General features: G+C 42.7%; 1 protein-coding gene across 4 annotated transcripts in view; it reads left to right on the top strand.

The window, feature by feature from the left end:
* Positions 1-15245, top strand: part of sik3 (SIK family kinase 3) — a 308820-nt gene that overhangs the window by 143311 nt on the left and 150264 nt on the right. For all 4 annotated transcript variants that reach the window (XM_038779338.1, XM_038779335.1, XM_038779336.1 and 1 more), the window contains exons 2-3: positions 1355-1471; positions 4418-4481. In XM_038779338.1, the coding sequence (XP_038635266.1) occupies positions 1355-1471; positions 4418-4481 (181 nt within the window). The remainder of the gene's footprint in view (positions 1-1354; positions 1472-4417; positions 4482-15245) is intronic.

Below are 15245 nucleotides of genomic sequence, written 5' to 3' on the forward strand. Positions count from 1 at the left end.
TTCACAGTAACTTCATTGAAGCCTACTCGTGACAATAAGCGATTTTCATTTCTCATTTCATTTCATTAAAGATAATATTGTTTAAGTATTTTGCTGTAGAACTATAGCCAGTGAGTTAAGAATATTGTTTTGTAGACATTTAAACTACACTTTGTATGTTGTAATATATTGAAAGTCGTGCATATAATGCCCATTTTCCTTTGTGTTACAATTTCTTATGGCATAGTTTCCTGGCCACATTTTACTCATAATACCCCTATTATTATAAACATTGTATAATCTATATCTGGATGATTAAGGTCACAGGAAATCTGTTACTACGTGTAAAATAATTGGTTATAGTTTTTGACTATTACCGTTGCAAAATGAAAAGATCAGGTGTATACCCCTTGCAAAAGGCCAGAATACAAATGAGGGTGTTTTGGATCTTGGAAGGAAGGGTTTTGAGATGCTGCACGAACTAGTTTTGGCCCACCAATGGTTAGATTGAAATTTTTAACAATGGTGAACACTTAATCAAATTTATCTATATTCACTGCTCAAATTCTACTCTAGGGGAAACCAAACACAGGTCGGTGATCACTTTGCAGAACACCTCAGTTCAGTCTGCAAGCATGACCATGTCATCTGGCATTTTAATTCACCATCTCACTCTGAATCTGACCCCTCCGTCCTTGTTGTCCTACACTGTTCGAATGAGGTTCAGTGGAAACTCAAGGGTCAACGTCGATCTTTTGGTTGGCGACTTTGTAGCCTTTCGAAAATGACGTTCAATTCAACAATTTAAAGTCATAACCACTGCTTCCATTTTTTGGGAGAGCATTTTGTTGGTAATGATTCTGTTATTGCCATTTAACCTCCGCTACACACACTTTTTCTTTACCTGCCCTTTTTTCTCTTTCCCTTTACCCTGCAAATTTCATTTAGCCCTAAGCTTTTGAGAAGAATTTATTGTCCTGCAACGTGAGCTTTGTTTTTCTAAATATTTCCAGCACTTTCTGGTTCATTCTGCCTTATCAATTTGCCCTAATCCTTTTGTAATCTGCTTTGTGTTCTCATGTTGGTGAAAATGACAGGCATGTTGCTACCAACTTTGAGAAGTGTCTGCTGTATTTTACTCATAAATTTGTGAAAGTGTCCGTGACTCAACCAGAAACGAGGCCAGAAGAAAAACTGGTCAGATGTGCAGGCTGAGGAAAATGGAGAAAATTATGAAAGATTTGGCTACACTAAACCAATGTTTTATAACCAGTTGCAGCTTTTGTAAAATGTATTAAGATTACAGTTGGATTATCTGCTAAATTATCACAAACTCTTTTAAGTTTTCTAATTTTCAGATTTTTCTGCCTTTTAGGTTGCTATCAAGATAGTCGATAAAACACAATTAGAGGAGGAAAACCTGAAGAAGATCTTCAGAGAAGTTCAAATCATGAAAATGCTCCGGCACCCCCATATTATTAGGTTGTACCAGGTGAGAGTCTTATACCTTTTATAAGGATTGATTTTCATTTCTTTGGCGGGATCCTCCGATTCCCCCAACCGTCTGTTCCTTGGTGGTGTGACATTTGCCGGCTCCGGGACTCTCCTAGCCGCTTGTCAATGGGATTTCCCATTGAAGTCGCCCCACACCACCGGGAAATCTGTGGGCAGAGGTGCGCTGCCAGCAGGAAAAGAGAATTCCAGTGGCTGGAGAATTCCAGCCCATGTTTTCAATTAGAAGAGCACAAATATCAGGCACATTATTGATCTGATTTCATGGAACTGTTCCTACTTATCAGGGAGATTACTGACATTGCTTGTTGAAGTAGCACTAACATTATAGCTAAAACATCGCCGTTAAGAATCCTTTTCCACACCAAAATACTGGGAAGTCTGCTGGAAGGTTACCAAAATGCTAACTCTGTTTCTCTCCCCACAGATGCTTCCTGACCCAATGAGTATGTCTCTCATTTTTTGTTTATATTAATGACCCTTTACTTCTTTGATTGTAAAAGAACAACAGTTTCTTACAAGTCTTCCTTTCCGTGTGTTTTTAATAACCTGAACAGCGTATAGATTACAGTTTTGATGGAACAAATGCTATCATTTTAGTAAAATCCAAGGAATAAAACCTGCAATGCAATTTGAAGTTAGACCATTTTTGTTGTACTGTGACTAAGGTGCTCTGTTCCAATCAGATGAAGAAAAATAAACTAATTTCCTTCAAATCCTTAACCTAACATCATTATTTAAAAAAAATTACCTGTCTTGAAGCTTAATGATCATAAAAATGTCTGTTAGCGATAACAAAAGTACCAGTTATGGTGAATAATTCCTGAACAGGAAAGAGAGTGCTGCAGGGCAGCATTCAGGTGATTGTTAGCTTCTGAAGTCTAATTTTCTGAGCAGTTTTAACTATGAATGCATAACTGCCGTATAACTTTCTCTCAAGCATCAAATTGTGCTTTACTTTCACTAAACATGAACTGTGTGCCGGCAAACAGACAGTAGTCCACGTGACGGAAAGCTTTCTGGAATACTTTTAAATATTTGCTGTCTAATAATACCCTCAAACTCAAATATTGTACTGTGCCACGATAGATACTCTTTGTTCTTTCTGTCGTGCTTCAAGCTTCATAACTGCCTGGCGCCTGCAATGTTTCCAAGTTCTCGATCTGTCTTTTGCATTTCAGAAAGAACAATGGCTGTAATGTCACCTGTTAAGTTTTATTTATTATGCCTTTTGACAAAAGTAGTACAAGGGAATATTTGAAAACATGCCACTTGTGATGAAGTGTGTTTTACTGTTTCCTACAAATTGGTGGCTGGGGATTGTAGAATGAGGACGCTTGTGTTTTGATCTTCCAAACCACCAGCAAAGGCCTGTGTAACAGATGTCAAATATTGCAGGCTGTGTTAGTTGTTTACAAAAAAACTGAGTTGCAACGTTTCACGTAAAATCAGTGTTAAAGTGAATTCTACTGTTGACTGCTGTTTATGTACACACTGTTGTCTTCAGTCTCTACCTTACTGTTCTTGCTATTTGATGTTTGTTTTAAAAATTAAAGGCAGAGGGCATATAATGAAAGAAACCTTGACTAAAGTTTTTTGACGAGTGTTACCCCATTGCCTTCAGGTTGCAGATGTAAATTAATAAATTTTATAGTTTTTGATTTCTATTTCATTATGTAACAGAAAAATACTCCTCTTTTAATTAATGTTCCCTGTGGAAGTGAGAAAAAAAATAAGAAAAAGCAAATTGATTTGTTAAAGAAGGAAAAACAAAGCAAAACAAAGGTGGTACAGGCATATAGTTTGGCTGACATTTTAAAAGAGAAACACACAAAAAGAATGTGACAGAAGGAAAATGATAAGACAGGCAACATAGGGAAAAGCATGAACTGCAATCTGTGCACAGAGGAGGCGGCATGCAGAAGTGAAGAGACTGTAGAAACAGACATATTTACAAGATGAGAGAGACCAGGGCGAGAGTCATACATAGATATATAAAAACAGCAACAAAAATTATCTCGGCCAGGAATAAGGAGAAAGGTTGAAGACAGAAAGGAAAAAATGAACCATGCACAATTTGTCAGTGGTAGATAATGAGAGAGATGAGGAGAGAACCAAAATTATATTGGCTTTTTGTCTGTGAACATGGGAGGAAATTAATTTGTTGATTAGATAGATGTGAAATTCGGAGGTACATGTTTTTTACAGTATGTGTCAGCTGAGGCCCAGTTGGTAGAACCCTTGCCTGTGAATCAGAAAGTTAAGTGTTCAAATCCCACTCCTGGACAAAAAGCAAAGCTGATATTTCAGTGCAGTGTTGGAGTGGTGCATTGCTTAAGGTGCTGCCTTTTGGATGAGACACTCAACTGTGTCAGCTCTCTCAGCTGGGCGTAAAGATTCCATAGTCCTATTTCAAAGTAGAATAGGTGAGTTATCCCCGTGTTGCTGTCAATATTTATCACTCTGTCAGTATCACTAAAAGAGATTATCTGGTCATCACATTGCTGTTTGTGGAAGTTTGTTGTAAAATTGGCCGCCATGTGTTACAACAGTAATTACACTTAAAAAATATTTCACTAGCTGTAAAGTAGTTTAGAACATCCTGTGGTCATGAAAAATGTGATGTAAGGACAAGTCTATCCTCTCTCTTCATTTTATTTTCTTTCTTTCCTTCGACTGTAGAATCATAGAATAGTGCAGCACAGAAGGAGGCTTATTCAGCGCATTGCATTTGCACGAGTTCTTTTATGAGCAGCCTAGTTAGTTGCATTCCCTTGCTCTTTCCACATATTCTTGTGATTTGTTTTTCCTTCAAGTATTTCTCTAACTCCCTTTTGAGTATTATATGTTTAACTACCATGACTCGTCAGTATTTTCAAAACTTGGGACTATCCTCATCTGTCTCTACTATGTCCTTGTGCTGCAGGTTATGGAAACAGAAAGGATGATTTATTTGGTGACGGAGTATGCAAGTGGTGGGGAGATATTTGGTGAGTGAAATACCCTTGATTTGTAATGGATGTTAGCAATATAGGGCTTTAAAAACATCCTTCAAAGTTGATGTTTTGCTGTGTTGGATTTTTAGCAATGATACATATTGAATTAAATAGTTTGTCATTAAATTTAAATATTGTGATACATAAAGTTAGATTAACCATCTTTTCTAAGAACAATACAAACCTACCCTTCTATTTTGGAAGCCCTTTTTGTGAACTTTTTCTGCAGCTACAACAGATTATTTTTCGACTAAACTATATCACAACTTTACTCTAAAGGAGGTTAAATTTTGTTGGTCCTTAATACAGCACAAGGTATTTACGAGTAGATGTTTTCTTATTTTCTGTTGTTTTCTAGCTTTTCAATGTAGTACTGATAGTGTGGTGGATTCTCTGCTGCCCATTGCCCGAAGGATATAGCAGGGCTCCTGATCCAGCAGAGAATCAAGGGTCGGGCACTGATCAAGTTCCGAAGTTTCCATCCCCAACCAGCGGCAGCAGCGAGCTACATGCCCTGTGCTGTCAGGATGATGCAGATTCGTCATTTGAACCCATTTATATCCAATTAATTGGCTGGAAAGTCCAATTCTCCACACCCCTATGATGTTCCAGGCCACTCAGCTGGGATGCTGGCGTGGATTGGTTCAAGTAGTTTCAAGCTTGGCCCTGTCCTGGAGGACCCTGCGGTGGGTCAAGAGGGTAAATATTTAAAGTTGGTGCCTCCAAGGTCCATTGGAGGGCTACCCACAACACTACCCAAGCTCCCCATCAGAAGAATCCGCCATTAGAGACCCTCAGACCCCGTATCAGAGACAGCCCCCCTCCCCCGTTAGTCACCCCTGTCTGGAAAATAAATAGCAGTCCAGGCAGAAACAGTGAAGACCCTGCTTTTTCACTTACCAGCCCGTTACATCTGATGCCTTAGACAGAAGTGTTAAAACAGCAGTTGTTACTTCATAGAAAGCCAAACGCATCACAAGGCTTTAAACCACCTCAGATCCTTTGATCTGGAGGCTTCTATTCGTTTTCAAAGAGAAATAGCTGTAATTGTAATTGACAGCGTAATAGCTTCCAGACAGCCCAGTGTCTGTTTTGTTTGTTTTCATCTCCCTTCAGGCTTGACTGCATTTCAGGTACCCTGCTTTGAAGCTAATCACAATATTAATAAACATCTAGCTATGACTGACAGGTCCTGCCCACATCTAAAGAAGTTAAATGCTTTCTGCTGAGAAAAAGAGAAAGTGAAAGCACTTACCTCCTAGATATTTATAAACATTGTGGTTAGCTTCAGATAGGGGAGAACAGAAATTGATCAGTTGTTGACCACATTTCTTGTAGTTCCCTAGCTTTCTCTGGTTGTTTCACTGCTAGGCATGTATCAGATCTTTTAATAGAATCCAATAACTTTGGCGCTGGTGGACTTTCTTTTGAAAGGTAGTCATTCACTCCTTTGCAAGCCTAGCAACAGAGTGTTGATCTGCTTTGTTTTTCTTAAATTTACACTACCAACTAAAAATTGTTTAAATATATATATAGATTGTTCACAGGCTCATGATTGTTGAAAGTATTTTAAAACTGAATGTAATTAGTAAAGCTGTATCTAGTATCTAATAATTGATGGTGCATGATGAGATTGAATATGATTTGGACTGTCTGCCTGAGATTGACTTCAACTGCATGAGCAAATCTTACATTAGTTATATGGTCAGGATAACAAGGGTTATATATTATGTAGTTAAATTGACCATCCATTGTTCTCATAGCTGCTTGTAAGACTTTGCTGGGTGAAACCTTTTCATAGGGTGTAACTGAATTGTTAATAGCTTGCAGACAGCCAGATATCTAGGTTGTTTGTTTTAATTTTCCTTCACGCTTGACTACATCTCAGCTACCCTGCTTTGAATCTAACCACAATGTTTATGAACAACTAGTTATGATTGACAGGTCGTGCCCACATCAAAAGCAGTTAAGTGCTTTCTGTTAAGAAAATGAGGAAGTGAAAGCACTTATCACCTCAGATGTTTATAAACATTGAGGTTAGCTTCAGGTAGGGGAGAACCAAAATTGATCAGTTGTTGAAAACATTTCTTGTAGTTCCCTGGCTTTCTCTGGTTGTTCTCTGCAAGGCATGTATCAGATCTTATAATAGAATCCAATAACTTTGGTGCTGGTGGACTTTCTTTAGAAAGGTAGTTGTTCACTCCTTTGCAAGCCTGGGAACAAAGTGTAGATCTACAATGTTTTTCTTAAATTTACACTTCCAACTAATAATCATTTAAAAAGATAGAAAGATTGTCTATACATTCAGGATCGTTGAAAATATTTTAAAACTGAACGGGCAGGATCTCCCAGGTGATTGGAAGCCCTCGTGTAGTCGTCCTTCATGCAGTGTGGCACCCTGCTGGTGCCACCTGGGCACCTTGTCACTGCTACCCTAGCAGTGCCACCTGGCTGCCAATCTGGCACTGTCAAGGTGCCTGGGTGGCACTGCCAGGCTGATAGGGACACTACCATGGTGGCAGGCTGGCATTGCCAAGGTGCTAGGCTGGGCTAGGTTGGCATTTTGCCCACGCTGGGATCGCGCCCACGAGGGGGACACAATGGCCCCCTCATCGGTTGTTGCGGGGGGAGTGGGGGGGGGGGTCGAGGAGTTGAGAGATTAAAAATGGCTGCCTGATCTCTTCCTGCACGAGGATCTCCGCTCGCTGTAGCTCTTCGATACAGTAAATGCGACTGTGTGTGTGTGTGTATGTGTGTGTGTGTGTGTGTGTGTGTGTGTGTGTGTGTGTGTGTGTGTGTGTGTGTGTGTGTGTGTGTGGGTGGGTGGGTGGGTGGGTGGGTGGGTGGGTGGGTGGGTGGGTGGGTGGGTGGGTGGGTGGGTGGGTGTGGTGGTGGGGGCACGACAGCAACACATTAAAAACATAGAGAGTGCAGTTAGATAGCGGTGTCGGCCCGGCGCTACGACCTTGCTTATCCTATGCAGAATGCACTCTTTATTTAGTTAGATCATGCCGTAGATCAGGGGTGGGCAAACCGGCCTGTCAAAGGTCTTTATGCGGCCCACCAAGTCATAAAAATAAAAAATAAAAGATTTTTTTTTTTCTTTTAAATTTTTTTTTAAGGTTAATGGGGGGGGGGGGGGGGGGGGTTACTTACTGGTATAGGGTGGATACATTGACTTGAGTAGGGTGATCATTGCTCGGCACAACATCGAGGGCCGAAGGGCCTGTTCTGTGCTGTACTGTTCTATTTCCTATAGGAGGCGCCCAGAATCATAACCGGGTGAAGTAATTATTTTACTTAATATACTATGCGCCCCTTTAAAATTGTGAATTTCTGAATGTGGCCCTTGCACGGAAAAGTTTGCCCACCCCTGCCGTAGGTACTTGCCATTTCAGGTAGAACTTCCCCATTGACCCACTGATGGTATGCTTCATTTTCTCTAAGTGTATGAATGACATTAAATTACCCAACCAGGCAGAAGTACTGGGCAGAATGGGAGATCTCCAACTAATAAAAATATATGCCTCTGGGTTATCAGTGAGGCAAAGGCGACAACATCCGCCCCTAATCAAAGTGAAATGCCGGTGAATCTCAAAAACCAAATGTGGCTACCAATGGACATGGATTTAAATCCACCGTGAGAATCTCTGACATAGTGCTAAAAATGGAAGCACAGATGCCAGCAGATCTGGGGCAGGGCCAAAACATATGTTTTTGTTACGCTGGGGCAAGCTATCAGATCTATCCTCCACATTTGGGAAGAACCCAGTAATCCTTGCCTTGGTCAAGTGCATCCTGTCAAACATCTTGAACTGAATGAAGTGCCACTGGGCACGAGAGGTCGTGGAGTTGACCCTGTAAAGCAGGGCTTTTCAAACTGCAGGTTGCGACCTGCGAGTGGGTTGCAGGCGGATGACAGGAGGGTCATGGAGTGATTGCAGTGTTCACGATTGCGGGAGAGTGCACAAAGGCCTTAACTGGCTTTTAACGAGTGCCGGCCGCAACCGGCCTTTAAATATGAACGATGGAGTCTTTTCGCCAGAAGCGATGGCAGAGAGCAGGTCACACGCATGGCACCTACATTGGCGTCACATGCCCTGTATGTCAGGCTTTCTACACCAAAATGTCCTTTCTCACTATTGCAAGGATTTCATCCTTTACCAACAACAGCACACACCTCCTTTACCTTTTTGCTTATCCTTAAATAAATCATTGCAGCAGATTGGAATCCTTTTTCTCTTGCCCAAATAGGGAGACTCATTGAAATTGGATAATTGATCATGTATTGTGTTAATACGGCGGGAAATTGTGACTGAGTGATATCTACCTTAAGCTTCACCAGCTAACCAAATGCATGCTGGAGTGTTTAAAAAGAACCCTTTTTTTCAAGACAAGAAAATACACTGACTAAGGATGTCTGCCATGTGTCACCTGATTTCTGGAATTGTGAGTTGACCTTTTCTGGAAAGCTATTATTGCAACTATGCCCTGACATTGAGCTTGTGCAATTTCATACCTGAGGGTGTCAAGGTCCACTTCTAAAAGGGCTATTGAAAGGAAGATATTAAAAATGCAAAGTGCTGCTCTTTTATCAAATTTGATTCCATCAAGACAATGGAGAACTGCTAGTCAGCCAAAATATACAACCAGCAGATACTCTAACTCTCTGTGAAGTATGAAACAACCAAATCTCCTGTTGGTTTCTCCTATCTGGAAGAGTGTCAAAAGTTTCTTGAGATGAAACATCAAAATGTGATTACTTGTTCTACTATTATGACTACGGAAGGCTTAGTAATCAAATTCCCTTGGAATATGCAGCAGAAAACACTTTAAGAACTTGGTTTGCTGAGCCGAAGCAGAGGAATCTGGGGAAGCTGCTAATGGGGCAGAGTTCTCTTGCTCTCTTTTGTGCTCCCTCTCTTGCTATCCCTCTTTCCATTCCTGCCCCTCTCTTCTCCCTCCCCAACTCCCAGAAAAAATGCAGCGCCCGGCTCAATAAATCAGTATACCCAAGATCTGCCAATGTTGCGAGATCTTGGAAGGATTGCAACATCTTCTACATCTACCTGCTCCACCGAACCAGACGACTTCAATCGGCTGCAATGTTTAATAACCTATACCTCAAAGACAAGCAAAGGACTTCTAACCTTGTATTCTTTTAACTTTCCTCACTTCTGATGTGTGTGAGAAAGACGTCACATTTTTTATTATTTGTGGATAATAAACTTGTTCTTTCTTTAACTCAAGAAACCCCGGTGATTGGCTCCTATTGTTCACTGCATAGATCACTTGATCGTAACAATAGTGCTATTTGCTCAAGTGATTTTTTTTCAAAAATTCTCCTGATTCTAAATTCATTGAAGTCTATTTTCGTGCTCTTTATCTCCAATTGCAATCTTGATGCCTCTGTAGCAACTTTTGTTATCGTCACAAGAATGCTAGGTTAGGATAACCTGAAGCCATGTATGGAAGCTCCATGATTTTTTTAGACAACCGTAACTGAAATGTAAATTTTAATGAGAGAAATATTAATTTCACAGTAAAAGTGAAATTGTTATTTGCTTTACAGAGTTCTTGACCTCGGCACCTGAATGGGTGATAATGAATTAACAAACTGTTTCACTCCTTACTTTATTTATTTTCCAAAGACCGTTTCACTTGCCTATCTACCCAGCTTCAGCATTATTTGGTACAGTATGCATACTACTGACTAACTTTTGCAATCATGGCATTGGGAATGTTATGCTTCATCCCTTGTTGCCTGTCCTGCTTTGAGAGTTATCATGACAGTACCTTTCATCCATGTTTTACTCTCGTTATATTGAAACAGAGCAAATGTGGGCCTTTTGCTTGATTCTGTTGCAAACAATAGTGTCTTGGACAGACCTTTGCTGAAGATAACGTGCAGTGTTCTTGGATCATGATTATTTATAGAATTGATTCTCACTGTCTTGTAGTGACTTCATTGCAGGAACAGACCCACTGAATGATATTTTCTACTCATCACACAAAAATAGTTTGTGCCTTTTGGTCTGAAGATTCTTTGAATCCTCCAACTAGGACTCTACTCAAAAGGGCTCATATTTTTGCGTCTCTTTGATCACAGATCTGTTTCATACTGTCTTAGATTGATAGTCGAATCAAGCATCATTCCTATTCCTCTTGGGTCTTTTCTTATTGTGTAAGAAGACCAGGCATTCTTTAAGTGAAGGTTAAAAACACTTGACATTCTGAAGGTTCAGAATGCCAAATGGACTCTATAATGTTGGGGCAATTGCTTTAATTATAAATGCTGCCCCAAAAGGATTTTAGGCTTTTGAATAAACCAAATAAACAAGTTTTGTTTATGCTTTTCTTAACAGTACTTACTTAATTATTTAGAAAATAAAGAAGAAAATGGTAACATTCGGCAAGATCATTTGCTTATATATGGAAAACTTCTCTAACCCAATCATGTCAGCCTGTTTGACAACAAAGCAGCATTTTTAATTAAGTTTGTGATGGAACTTAAAAATGAGTAGTTCCTTGTTTCAAGTTTTGTTGCAAAATAAATAATAAAAGTGCAGAAGAAAGTTGGAAACAACCAAAGCCGTCTTCACAGAACGACTCGTGTCACATTCCTTTGGCTCTCTTTAATTCAACACTGTACAAAGGACTAACTATAACGGCACACAAACAGCACTTTTGCCATGTACTGAACAAATTCTGCAGTCACATGAAGGAGATTGCATGGTGTATACTGTTCCTAGATAACTGTACTACCGCTGAAGTTAAGAGCTCTCATTGTTTCCCAAGAATTTAGAAATATATTTTTATTTAAAGACTAAGATGAGGTGTGACATAGGGACACAAGTTTTTCTTTCAGCCTTAACCAATAATTGCAATGTTTGGATAAGTTGTACAATCTGTATTTATGTGGATTTCCAAAATGAATTCCACAGCAATAGACTGTCTGGAAAACATAGACAGCAAGAGAGGAAAATGCAGCAGGAGAGAAAAATGCTGCTAATGGGAGGGTAAGGATGCTCAGAAAAGTAGAAACTTCATAAAATTAACTTTCAAAGATCTGTAATATCTTATGACTGAACGAGTACAGAGTGCAGTGGAATGATCGGGATAATTCTGCAACCATTGACCCATTGGGGAGCAGTGTTAATAGAGATTGCTGCTACCTCCCCATTGCTCTGTTATTGATAGTTTGAGTTGTGATAGCTGGAGATAACTTTTTAAATTATTCTTCAGGTGAGTTTACTGCTAGAGTTAATGATTACCAGTAGATTCTTTAGATGGGTTTTTCCTCTGTTATACTTTGGTTATTTTTCTTCTTTGCCCTTTATATAAAAAAAGTTATTTTTAATAACTTGCTAATAATCATAATCTTTATTGTCACAAGTAGGCATGCATTAATACTGCAATAAAGTTACTGTCAAAAGCCCCTAGTTGCCACACTCTTGCGCCTGTTCGGGTACACGGAGGGAGAATTCAGAATGTCCAAACTATCTAACAGCACGTCTTTCAGGACTTGTGGGAGGAAACCGAAGCATCCCGAGGAAACCCACGCAGACACGGGAAGAACTTGAAGACTCTGCACAGACCATGACCCAGGCCGGGAATCGAACCTGGGACCCTGGAGCTGTTAAGCAACAATTCTACTCACTGTGCTACCATGCTGCCCGTGCTAACAAATTGTGATGGCTCACATACTGGGAAAAGTCTGTATTTTCTGTCGATCAACATAGGATGGGGAGTATTTTGAAAGAGGGTTAGTTTATACTCCGATTCTGACATTGTTAGATTCCAAGAAATAACCGGAGGCTGCCATGGAAATGAACAGTTAAGAAACAAAGAGCAATTAGAAAGCTAATTGCAGCGGGGGTTGATTTAGCCTGTGTTTTCTGTTCGGTAACATTATTCATCGTTATTACTCTGCCAATGTTTCCCACATTTCAATAAATCAATACTTTTTAAAAAAAAATAATTTTTATTGGAATTTTTTTTACAGAAAATATAACAACAAACAATGAAATGCAACAAAATAACCCCATAATAACTGTAACATCCCCCAGACCGTATCAGCGCATGTATCACATCTCCCCCATCCCCCCCCAACCCCAATGAACAACAAAAAAAACTTTAAAATAAATTAAAGTTAAATAGACAAACATAGTCATCGTCTCCCCCCCCCCTCCGGTTGCTGCTGCTGCTGCTGTCCCAGTACCCTATCGTTGAGCCAGAAAGTCGAGGAAAGGTTGCCACCGCCTAAAGAACCCTTGTACCGATCCTCTCAGGGCAAATTTGACCTTCTCCAGTTTGATAAATCCCGCCATGCCATTGATCCAGGTCTCCACGCTTGGGGGCCTCACATCCTTCCATTGTAGCAAGATCCTTCGTCGGGCTACTAGGGACGCAAAGGCCAGCACACCAGCCTCTTTCGCCTCCTGCACTCCTGGCTCCACCCCAACCCCAAAAATCGCGAGTCCCCATCCTGGCTTGACCCTGGATCCCACCACCCTCTACAACGTCCTTGCCACCCCCTTCCAGAACTCCTCCAGTGCCGGGCATGCCCAGAACATATGGGCATGGTTCGCTGGACTCCCCGAACACCTGATACACCTGTCCTCACCCCCAAAGAACCTACTCATCCTAGACCCGGACATGTGGGCCCGGTGCAGCACCTTGAATTGGATGAGGCTAAGCCGCGCACACGAGGAGGAAGAATTAACCCTCTCCAGGGCATCAGCCCATGTCCCGTCTTCGATCTGTTCCCCCAGTTCCCCCTCCCACTTAGCTTTCAGCGCCTCTACTGACGCCTCCTCCACCTCCTGCATTACCTTGTAGATATCAGATATCTTCCCCTCTCCGACCCAGACCCCCGAAAGCACCCTGTCGCTCACCCCCCTCGCGGGAAGCGAAGGGAATCCCTCCACCTGCCGCCTAGCAAACGCCTTTACCTGCAGATACCTGAACATGTTCCCCGGGGGGAGCCCAAATTTCTCCTCCAACTCCCCCAGGCTCGCAAACCTCCCATCAATAAACAGGTCCCTCAGCTGTCTGATGCCCGCTTTGTGCAAACCCTGGAATCCCCCATCAATGTTCCCCGGGACGAACCGATGGTTCCCCCTTAACGGAGCCTCCATCGAGCCCCCCACTTCTCCCCTATGTCGTCTCCACTGCCCCCAAATCTTGAGGGTAGCTGCCACCACCGGACTTGTGGTATACCTCGTAGGAGGGAGCGGCCACGGCGCCGTTACCAGGGCCCCCAGGCTTGTATCCCCACAGGACGCTCTCTCCATCCATTTCCATGCTGCCCCCTCCCCCTTCATCACCCACATGCGCACCATCGACACATTGGCCGCCCAATAATACCCCGAGAGATTGGGTAATGCCAGTCGCCCCCCATCTCTACCCCGCTCCAAGAAGACCCTCTTCACCCTCGGGGTCCCATGTGCCCAAACAAAGCTCATGATGCTGCTAGTCACCCTTCTAGGGATAAAGATGGGCAAACACTGAAAGAGGAACAAGAACCTCGGGAGAACCGTCATTTTGACGGACTGCACTCTACCCGCCAACGATAGCGGTACCATGTCCCACCTTTTAAATTCCTCCTCCATCTGCTCCACCAGCCTGGTAAAACTAAGCTTATGGAGAGTCCCCCAACTCCTGGCCACCTGCACCCCCAGGTATCTGAAACTCTTCACTGCCCTCTTAAACGGGAGCCTCCCAATTCCCTCCTCCTGATCACCCGGGTGTACTACAAATACCTCGCTTTTGCCTAAATTTAACTTCTAGCCCGAGAAGCCCCCAAATTCCGCTAACAGCTCCATCACCCCCGGCATTCCCCCTTCTGGGTCCGCCACATACAACAGCAGGTCATCCACATACAGCGATACCCGATGTTCCTCCCCACCCCGCACCAGACCCCTCCATCTCCCTGACTCCCTCAACGCCATAGCCAGAGGTTCAATCGCCAATGCAAAGAGCAAGGGGGACAGGTGGCACCCCTGCCTGGTCCCATGGTAGAGCCTAAAGTACTCCGATCTCCTTCCATTGCTAACTACACTCGCCATCGGGGCCGCGTAGAGCAGCCTCACGCATTTGATGAATCCCTCCCCGAATCCGAACCGCTCCAGCACCTCCCACAGATACCCCCACTCAACTCTATCAAACGCTTTCTCTGCATCCAGCGCCACCACTGTCTCCGCCTCCCCCTCCACTGCCGGCATCATAATAACATTTAGCAGTCTCCGCACATTCGTGTTGAGCTGCCGTCCCTTGACAAATCCTGTCTGATCCTTGTGTATCACCCCTGGCACACAGTCCTCTATCCTGATGGCCAGGATCTTCGCCAGCAACTTAGCGTCAACATTGAGGAGCGAGATAGGCCTGTATGATCCATACTGCAAGGGGTCCTTATCCCGCTTCAGGATCAGAGCGATCAGTGCCCGCGACATCGTCGGGGGCAAAGCCCCCCCTCCCATGCCTCATTGAAGGTTCGCACCAACAGGGGGCCCACCAGATCCGCATACTTTTTCTAAAATTCCACCGGGAACCCATCCGGCCCCGGCGCCTTATCTGACTGCATTTGTCCGATCCCCCTGACTAGCTCCTCCAACTCTATCGGCGCCCCCAGCCCCTCTACCAGCTCCTCTTGAACCTTTGGGAAACACAGCCTGTTCATGAAGCTCTCCATCCCCCCTCTCCCCATCGGAGGTTCCGACCGGTACAGTTCCTCGTAGAAGTCCCTAAAGACCCCAT

This window comes from Scyliorhinus canicula, chromosome 19, assembly GCF_902713615.1.
Source record: "Scyliorhinus canicula chromosome 19, sScyCan1.1, whole genome shotgun sequence".
Classification (NCBI taxonomy): domain Eukaryota; kingdom Metazoa; phylum Chordata; class Chondrichthyes; order Carcharhiniformes; family Scyliorhinidae; genus Scyliorhinus; species Scyliorhinus canicula.